The 9,769-nt window shown below is 45.8% G+C and overlaps 1 protein-coding gene across 1 annotated transcript; it reads right to left on the bottom strand.

Moving 5' to 3' along the window:
- Positions 1 to 2,675: 2,675 nt before the first annotated feature.
- On the bottom strand, positions 2,676 to 8,903 carry LOC123773802 (uncharacterized transmembrane protein DDB_G0289901-like). Its single transcript, XM_069318848.1, has 3 exons — positions 8,233 to 8,903; positions 7,894 to 7,945; positions 2,676 to 4,412 (listed from the first exon to the last, which is right to left on the bottom strand). The coding sequence occupies exons 1-3, from the start codon at positions 8,901 to 8,903 to the stop codon at positions 2,676 to 2,678; spliced, it is 2,460 nt and encodes an 819-aa protein (XP_069174949.1).
- Between the last annotated feature and the right edge of the window lie 866 nt (positions 8,904 to 9,769).

Here is a 9,769-nt window from a genome sequence, read left to right as displayed (position 1 = left end):
TGCCTCTCTCGTAGACTGTACTCTTCTCGACTCTTCCTCTCACTAATCTCTTTATGTCAAATTTGCTGCCGACCGCAAGTGGCGCAGTATGTCTTCCTCTCTCACTGTAACACTTGGTGCTGTGAGTGTACACTTAGTGCTGTGAGTGTAAGTTGCTCTGTACTCCAGTGGGAACCCAAACATGCACCACACCAACATTATGACGCCAGTCACCTCACACACCTCCTGCACACACACCTTATATAAAACTAAACTTTATTTCTTGTTATCGTCAAATTAGGCTAGGTTTAGATAGGCTAGGTTAAGTAGGCTTATAATGGTTTCGGTTAGGTTGGGGCTAGGAGCTCCACTTTGGGACCAACCCGTTTTGTCATATACATCAATGACGTAGATGAGAATATTACAACCCACATCGTCAAATTTGTAGATGACACTAAGATTTATGGTAAAGTGGGAAATGATAATGATATTGAAGCCTTACAAAAAGATCTACACGAATTTCACAAATGGTTTGAAGACTGGCAAATGCTCTTTAATATCGAGAAATGCAAGGCCTTGCATCTGGGGCGTAACAACCTATGTCACAACTAGAAATTAACATTATATTGCAGCAGACTGATGAAGTAAAGGACCTTGGAGACAGAATCCATCATTCACTGCAAGTTCCATAAGCTTTTGTTTTTAAAGTGGGAGCGGCAGTAAAAAAGCTAACCAAACCCTAGGAATAATCAAGCGTACCTTTGACTTTAAAGGAAAAGAAAGTAGTTATTCAACTGTATAAATCTCTGATTGTTGTATCCAAGCATGGAGACCTCACCTTCAGGGAGACATAGCTGGTCTGGGGAAAGTTCAACACCGGGCAACAAAAATCATTCGAGAACTAAGTCACCTCTCACCCCAGGAAGGGTTGAGGGCCACAGGACTAACACCACTGCAGGCCAGACATGTCACGGCTCATCTCATGGAAACGCTTAAAATACTGTTGTATTTTAAACGTGATAAAGTAGAGGGGATTCATGCATATCTTAAGCCTTACTCCTTCAATCCAGACCAGACTCTCGACAATTATCCCAGAATGTTTTTTTCCACCGCGGGATTGTACACAATAGGCACCCACCTATTGTGTACAATAGGTACAGTGTGTGGCCCACACTGCCCCCCCCCACCACCACCCACCCGCACTGTCTTGGTGACCTCCTAGACCTCCTGCATCTACCTGTCCTCCAACAAAGAACGTCGCTTTTCGACCGTATGCGTTATATAACGCCAAATATTGTCGTACTAGAAAATGGAAGCGGCTGGCAAAAGTGACGTACTGTTCCGTGTTCTGTTTTGAGTTTTCTGGTAGGTTAGGATAGGGGCACTTTAGTCCGACAGTTTCTTGACGTTGGGAAACCTTTAGGAGGACGGGCTGGTTTATTGTGCACCCCATACTCATCCCATGGGGTGTGACGCAGGTGCAATGGTGTGACGGTGTTGTGGTGGTGTGATTGTGACCACCGTTAGGTGTGCGGAGGTGCCGTTATATGAAGGTGGTGGTAGTGTTGCGGTCTTTAGGCTGTGGTGTGGTGGCAGTGTAGTGGTGGTAACAAAGAGCACCCCACCACAGCACTACGGTGGAGGCAGTGTTACCCCCTACAACAACATCCTGCTAATCCCACTGTTATGACTAGGCTCGGCTTGTGATCAACGTGTATATCCCCTTAAATCCAAAATAATCAATACACATACAATTCCCTCCACACACACACACAAAATTAATATCACGCGGCCTATTTTCCAAAAGTTGCGAGCCAAGTCAAAAGTTACACGAGTACTGCACTTGATGCAAATTGCCGAGATTAGGATTTGCTTGAGTGCACGGCGCCTGGAGAGAGAGAAAATGTGAAAATATATAAGTGCTTGTATCCCGGCGGCTGGGCGCTAAGTGGACCATCAATTCTCAGCGACGCAACTTGCCGGCGTAATGGCAGCTAAAGTGTGATTAATTTGTGCTAGTTTTTGCTCGTACACTTTAACTTCGCAACAACACTCCCTCATTCTGTGTGTTCTTATGATTTTACAATATTTCTTAAGGCCAATATGTGGGTCATTGGTATTGTTTTCACGTCTAGTGAGACATTATTATTTTATCTAGCGTGTTTACACATTTTTGGGGGAGGAATGGTGTGAAGATTTTGGTATGAGAGAAAACGGTAAATAAAACATTGAACAGTAAACTACACAAGAAAACATGCAGAAAATGAGTTTCCATTTACTACACGTTATAAACAATAACAACATGTAAATAATCCCACGATTATAATTATAAAGTAATTCAGAATAACGTGAGCCAGAAACAATTAATTACACAGTAATGGAAGCAGACCTCCGGGGGTGAGATGCCTTGATTAATTTATAATTACATTGTTGACTTAATAATATTCATAAAAATAATTATATTATTATTATTAATATTGTAGCAGGTACGCCCAGGTATCCCAGCTTCAGAGGACGGACGAGGCCTGTCAGACAACTGATGGACGCCGTAAGCCCAATCTAATTACTTAAGCAAATGAGTTATTGGGAGGGAGGCGGTTATGTTGGTTATCTGAGCTGTTAGTACCAGACAGCCAGAGCTATCAGTACCAGAGTGACGGCCAGAGCTATCAGTACCAGAGTGACGGCCAGAGCTGTCAGTACCAGTGACGGTCAGAGCTATCAGTACCAGAGTGACGGCCAGAGCTGTCAGTACCAGAGTGAAGGCCAGAGCTATCAGTACCAGAGTGACGGCCAGAGCTGTCAGTACCAGAGTGACGGCCAGAGCTATCAGTACCAGAGTGACGACCAGAGCTGTCAGTACCAGAGTGAAGGCCAGAGCTGTCAGTACCAGAGTTGTCAGTACCAGAGTGACGACCAGAGCTGTCAGTACCAGAGTGACGGCCAGAGTTGTCAGTACCAGAGTGACGGCCAGAGTTGTCAGTACCAGAGTGACGGCCAGAGTTGTCAGTACCAGAGTGACGACCAGAGTTGTCAGTACCAGAGTGACGACCAGAGCTGTCAGTACCAGAGTGACGGCCAGAGTTGTCAGTACCAGAGTGACGGCCAGAGTTGTCAGTACCAGAGTGACGGCCAGAGCTGTCAGTACCAGAGTGACGACCAGAGCTGTCAGTACCAGAGTGACGGCCAGAGTTGTCAGTACCAGAGTGAAGGCCAGAGCTGTCAGTACCAGAGTGACGGCCAGAGCTGTCAGTACCAGAGTGACGACCAGAGCTGTCAGTACCAGAGTGACGACCAGAGCTGTCAGTACCAGAGTGAAGGCCAGAGCTATCAGTACCAGAGTGACGACCAGAGCTATCAGTACCAGAGTGACGACCAGAGCTGTCAGTACCAGAGTGAAGGCCAGAGCTGTCAGTACCAGAGTGACGACCAGAGCTATCAGTACCAGAGTGACGACCAGAGCTATCAGTACCAGAGTGACGACCAGAGCTGTCAGTACCAGAGTGAAGGCCAGAGCTGTCAGTACCAGAGTGACGGCCAGGGCTATCAGTACCAGAGTGACGGCCAGAGCTGTCAGTACCAGAGTGACGACCAGAGCTATCAGTAACAGAGTGAAGGCCAGAGCTGTCAGTACCAGAGTGAAGGCCAGAGCTGTCAGTACCAGAGTGAAGGCCAGAGCTGTCAGTAACAGAGTGAAGGCCAGAGCTGTCAGTACCAGAGTGAAGGCCAGAGCTGTCAGTAACAGAGTGAAGGCCAGAGCTGTCAGTACCAGAGTGAAGGCCAGAGCTGTCAGTACCAGAGTGAAGGCCAGAGTTGTCAGTACCAGAGTGAAGGCCAGAGCTGTCAGTAACAGAGTAAAGGCCAGAGCTGTCAGTAACAGAGTGAAGGCCAGAGCTGTCAGTAACAGAGTGAAGGCCAGAGCTGTCAGTACCAGAGTGAAGGCCAGAGCTGTCAGTAACAGAGTGAAGGCCAGAGCTGTCAGTACCAGAGTGAAGGCCAGAGCTGTCAGTACCAGAGTGAAGGCCAGAGTTGTCAGTACCAGAGTGAAGGCCAGAGCTGTCAGTAACAGAGTGAAGGCCAGAGCTGTCAGTACCAGAGTGACGGCCAGGGCTATCAGTACCAGAGTGACGGCCAGAGCTATCAGTACCAGAGTGAAGGCCAGAGCTGTCAGTACCAGAGTGAAGGCCAGAGTTGTCAGTACCAGAGTGAAGGCCAGAGCTGTCAGTACCAGAGTGAAGGCCAGAGCTGTCAGTACCAGAGTGAAGGCCAGAGCTGTCAGTACCAGAGTGACGGCCAGAGCTGTCAGTACCAGAGTGACGACCAGAGCTGTCAGTACCAGAGTGACGGCCAGAGTTGTCAGTACCAGAGTGACGGCCAGAGCTGTCAGTACCAGAGTGACGGCCAGAGCTGTCAATCCCTGTCTCTCTATCATCCTGAATGGGTGGCGGGAGAGAATGTGGAGCTCAACTGACAGACCTGTGCCACCAGCTGTTCCACTGTCATCCGGCGCCTCGCCTCCTCAGTAGGCCGTCTATAACTCATCGTTGGGGGTAGATGAACTCACAACCCGGTGCACAGCGGGTAATTTGCCCACCTCACTCCTTGCTCGCACCTCCTGCAACCCTCACCAGCCTCAATATGAGAGGCCTGGATAGTATTTCTTATAGGCTTGTTCTTATAGGCTAGGGGGCTTGTTCTGCCCCCCTCGGCCCTGGCACGACGCTGATAAGTGAGAGTGGAGGATCTCACCAGTCTTCTGCACATCTGGACTGATGTCTCAGAATTGATACACAATCCCAGAAGTTCCAGATTTGAGATTTGAGATTTACTCTGTGAAAGCCCTGGACATATACCATCTACAGAATATGGCCCAAGACCACATCAAGGGGCAGACCACCTTAGGTCCAGGGTTACCGTGCACAGGGGTGTATAAGGGTTAATATAATCTTGTTTAGGTGAACCGCAGCCAGGATAGCTGGCAGCTAACTATCTAAGCAGTCGTCATGTGGAGTACTACTTCTCCGAATGGTTCCTCACAAGAGGGTGAATGACCTGGCCGGAGCCCACGAGTGGGTACGGCGGCGGCCGGCGGGACCCCATACACGTTAAGCCTCCCGCTCCGGGGCCTTGCTAGGAGCTTCCGTTTTGAATTGTTTTCCATGTACAGTATCCTGCTGTCAGGTCACCAAACCTGCCGCTTAGGCAGCTTGTTGTGTTGCCCTCAGCTTTAGTTCTTTTTTAATGATATACTGTGCACCTCCCCCTTTGTGTGCTGTCTCATACAAGGAAAAACAAAATACAAAATAATTTTCCATTTTACATGTTATTATTATCATCTTAACTCTTGTGGGGTTGTATTCATCTAGCTGTGCTTGCAGGGGTTGAGCTCTGCTCTCTCGGCCCGCCTCTCAACTGTTACTAATAACTATTGTTTTTTTCCACACCACACACACACACCCTAGGAAGCAGCCCGTGACAGCTGATTAACTCCCAGGTACCTATTTACTGCTAGGTAACAGGAGCATTAGGGTGAAAGAAACTCTGCCGCATTGTTTCTCGCCGGCGCCCGGGACCGAACCCGGGACCACAGGATCACGCGGCCAGCGTGCTGCCCGCTCAGCCACCTGCCCTTTATGTGCCCAGTTGTTTAAGTGTTGGAGATGTTGAGACCATGTCCTCATATATGTCCTGCTTGGCACTATGGTGTGGCCGGTTGTATTCAACAAACATCTTCCTTGTATGGTATTACTTAACCTACTTATACATTTACTTGGCTTCTATGTCTGTTACCGATTTTTTTTTTAAATGAATCCCCCTCAAATTGTCTGCCATTTTCCACGCCATATATTGGGTTCGACATTCAATAAATTAAGCCAACAAAAATAATTCAGTTAGTTCTTGCTAACATACAACGATTCAATTCAGTTATTTAATTCATTTACACCATTTATCACGAAGCTTTGAACCTAGTCTGCAACAGCAAGGAAAAATAGTAACCCGTGAAAGAGTCACAGCGAAAAACACAATAACTGATCAATATTTCTCCCGCCAAAATATTGGCGCGTCAAACAACTCACTTAAAAACTCAACGGATTCATTCAACAAATCTGCCACAAAGCTTTCATTCTAATCTCCATCAGCGGAAAACAAGATAAAAATAAGCAACAGCCAACTACATTTTTTTTACCGCCGAAAATTAACGCGGGAAATCTGAAACGGTTTACAGATTCCGAGAGATGATATAATGAAAGCCTCGCACAGTCACCGCATCAAAAGCATTTGTGGCGGCTGAGCAAAGATTTTTCAATGGCTGTGGACAATGCAGAGGAGGAATGGTTGGGGAGGGGTAATGAGGGAGGTGTGAAACGAGATGGACCACTTTCGCTCTCTTTTAATAACCCGGTTAAGACCGATTTCTTATACTATTTACTCATTTTCATAATTTAAACTTGGAGGGATAGGCTAAGAGGAGCGCGTTAACGCTGAGTTGTGAACGACACCAAACTTGCCAGAAGCTCCTCACCAGAGTACAGAGGTTCCTTACCAGAGTACAGAGGTTCCTTACCAGAGTACAGAGGTTCCTTACCAGAGTACAGAGGTTCCTTACCAGAGTACAGAGGCTCCTCACCAGAGTACAGAGGTTCCTTACCAGAGTACAGAGGCGCCTCACCAGAGTACAGCGGCTCCTGGAAGAGACAGAGGACACACAGCAATGGGAAGTATCAGACGACCAGAAACTGAATATTAACACAATAATAATAAAAGTAGGAAAAAATAGCAAGAAATGAGTGAAATTATGTAAAAACTAATTCAAATTCTGTATATGAAAAGCATTAAGAACGAAATAGTTTATATAGTTTTTATATATATTTGAAAGTTACATCTGAAGGTATTATTGTGAGCAGTTGGTGAGAAAATAAAGCAGACGGTTCTATCTATCTATCTATCTTTGTGTGTTAGAACATTTGATTTTAGTACAAGAGTGGGACAATAGATTGAACTACAGGAGCTGGTTACAGAAGCAAACTCCATGCATAATTTTCAAAATAGATATGACAAATAGGCTAAGAGTCACTGCATTAGAAAACCGTTAGCTAGAAAGGCGGGATCCAATAGTTAATACTCGATTCTGCAGGCACAAATAGGTAAGTATACACACTCTCACACACACACATATACGTACACATATGACCACATACACATACGTCACCCTTCCATGTGGTAAATGTAATTTCGTGCAGGTCATTGTGTTTGCGTGTTTGAAAAGTAATTTTAGCGAAGGTATTCATGTGTGGGAATGTCTGGTCAAGCCATTTATGTGTGTGTGAGTGTACTCACCTATTCGTGCCTGCAAGATCCAGCTTTAGATCTGGATCCCGTCTTTCTAGCCTCCGGCTGTCTAACACAATGATGCCTGATCTATCTTTGCATCATATCTACTATTTTTATTATTATTATTATTATTATTATTATTATTATTATTATTATTATTATTATTATTATTATTATTTTCTACCGCAGACGTGGCCACACATTTTATAATGCTAACCAGCATATATATATATATATTCTTCTGTCCTTCATGAACAGGGTGAGAGATCTATTAAACATATAGTTCAGTGATTTATTGAACACACAACCACAGGGGATTATAGGGCTTTTAAAATACTAGTCTAACTTATAAACATAAATACTATTAAAATAATGAATGGAGTTGGCTTCTACAACACGCTCTCTTGACTCATCATATTTTCTTATTATTATTATGATAAAAATAAGTTTTCTAACATGTGTAAAGCATGAAGCTATAGGTAAATACGACCGTATTCACCTATAGCTTGACGCTTTGGGTGACGGTGAATACCTCAGGCAGTGAACAAATCCACAAGGGCCGTGACGAGGATTCGAACCTACGTCCGGGAGCATCCCAGCGAGGTCACCTGATGCCACCTGACCTGAAGGCATCCTGTGTGAACAATTAACACTTGAATATGGTGTGAATTGATAAGGTTTGAAAATGCTAAGGCCGAGAGCCTAGCGCCCCCAATATCCCGTGTGCCTGACGCTTATTGTATGTGATATATTACATTAAACCATTTATCGTGTTACAATCTCCCCCCTTGTTTGTGGCTCTTCCATGTCCCCACTTGTTTGTGGGTCTTCCTTGCTCCACTTGTTTGTGGGTCTTCCTTGCTCCACTTGTTTGTGGCTCTTCCATGTCCCCACTTGTTTGTGGCTCTTCCATGTCCCCACTTGTTTGTGAGTCTTCCTTGCTCCACTTGTTTGTGGGTCTTCCTTGCTCCACTTGTTTGTGAGTCTTCCTTGCTCCACTTGTTTGTGGGTCTTCCTTGCTCCACTTGTTTGTGAGTCTTCCTTGCTCCACTTGTTTGTGAGTCTTCCATGTCCCCACTTGTTTGTGGGTCTTCCTTGCTCCACTTGTTTGTGGGTCTTCCATGCTCCACTTGTTTGTGAGTCTTCCATGCTCCACTTGTTTGTGAGTCTTCCATGTCCCCACTTGTTTGTGAGTCTTCCTTGCTCCACTTGTTTGTGGGTCTTCCATGCTCCACTTGTTTGTGAGTCTTCCATGCTCCACTTGTTTGTGAGTCTTCCTTGCTCCACTTGTTTGTGGGTCTTCCATGCTCCACTTGTTTGTGAGTCTTCCTTGCTCCACTTGTTTGTGGGTCTTCCTTGCTCCACTTGTTTGTGAGTCTTCCTTGCTCCACTTGTTTGTGGGTCTTCCTTGCTCCACTTGTTTGTGAGTCTTCCTTGCTCCACTTGTTTGTGGGTCTTCCTTGCTCCACTTGTTTGTGAGTCTTCCATGCTCCACTTGTTTGTGGCTCTTCCATGTCCCCACTTGTTTGTGGGTCTTCCTTGCTCCACTTGTTTGTGAGTCTTCCCTGCCCCCTTGTTTGTGGCTCTTCCATGTCCCCACTTGTTTGTGAGTCTTCCCTGCCCCCTTGTTTGTGGCTCTTCCATGTCCCCACTTGTTTGTGGGTCTTCCATGCTCCACTTGTTTGTGAGTCTTCCCTGCCCCCTTGTTTGTGGCTCTTCCATGTCCCCCTTCAAACAATTTTTCGAAGCATAAGTAAATTGTAAGCTGTTGAGAACGTTGTTTTCAATCGCCATGAGAGCAAGTGTGTTTAGTGGGTCAGGAGGCCACTCTCGACCTGTGCCAGATGTTGGGACGTTTCATCTTGGAACGAAAAAGTTAGTCCATTGTTTACTGCAAGGTGTAGCTATCACCAGCTTGTAGAGTGTGTGATGCGTGTGGGTGAAATTTTTCAAGCTGCCTAACAAAGCTCATGAAGGGAAGTGTTTCTGGTACAAATTCAGGCTCGATGTCAACTAAGTAACTCTTCTGAAACTTGATAGTTGGTGTTGGAGTGTCTTCATCGTTAATTGTTGGATATTCGACCAGGAAATAAATATTGAATGCGCGTTTTATACGCGGCTAGGAAGAGGTGAGCATAACGCATTTATGATAGGTGGATATGTTGACACCTTAAACTTTAACCAGTGAGCTGCAAATTATAGATATTCTAGTGACGAAGGCGGAGCCCCTCCCCCCCTCCTCAAGCCCCTGTCATAGTCCGCCACTGTGGTGTTCCTTGTGTCCGTCCTCTCACAGCTCCCGTCTAAGTGCTAGATAGTCGTACTGACAACGCTTTCTATTGATAATTACCGTCCCTTAAACTGCGAGTTACTGATCACGCACACACACCCCGAGCTGAGAGGTATGAGCTACAAGGAGAGACTACGGGAATTAAACCTCACTTCGCTGGAAGACAGA

Source organism: Procambarus clarkii, chromosome 91 (genome assembly GCF_040958095.1).
Source record: "Procambarus clarkii isolate CNS0578487 chromosome 91, FALCON_Pclarkii_2.0, whole genome shotgun sequence".
Classification (NCBI taxonomy): Eukaryota; Metazoa; Arthropoda; class Malacostraca; order Decapoda; family Cambaridae; genus Procambarus; species Procambarus clarkii.
Note: the sequence above shows the minus strand (reverse complement) of the source record. Positions and strands in the feature narration are given on the sequence as shown.

What these genes read in the sequence shown, in the direction of transcription:
- LOC123773802 (XM_069318848.1), bottom strand. Translation starts at nt 8,903, where the DNA reads ATGGAAGAGCCACAAACAAGGGGGCAGGGAAGACTCACAAACAAGTGG. An exon ending in CAAGGAAGACTCACAAACAA is followed by an intron (nt 7,946 to 8,232) that starts GTGGGGACATGG and finishes TTGTTCACACAG; the next exon opens with GATGCCTTCAGGTCAGGTGG. An exon ending in TCGCTGGGATGCTCCCGGAC is followed by an intron (nt 4,413 to 7,893) that starts GTAGGTTCGAAT and finishes CCACCCATTCAG; the next exon opens with GATGATAGAGAGACAGGGAT.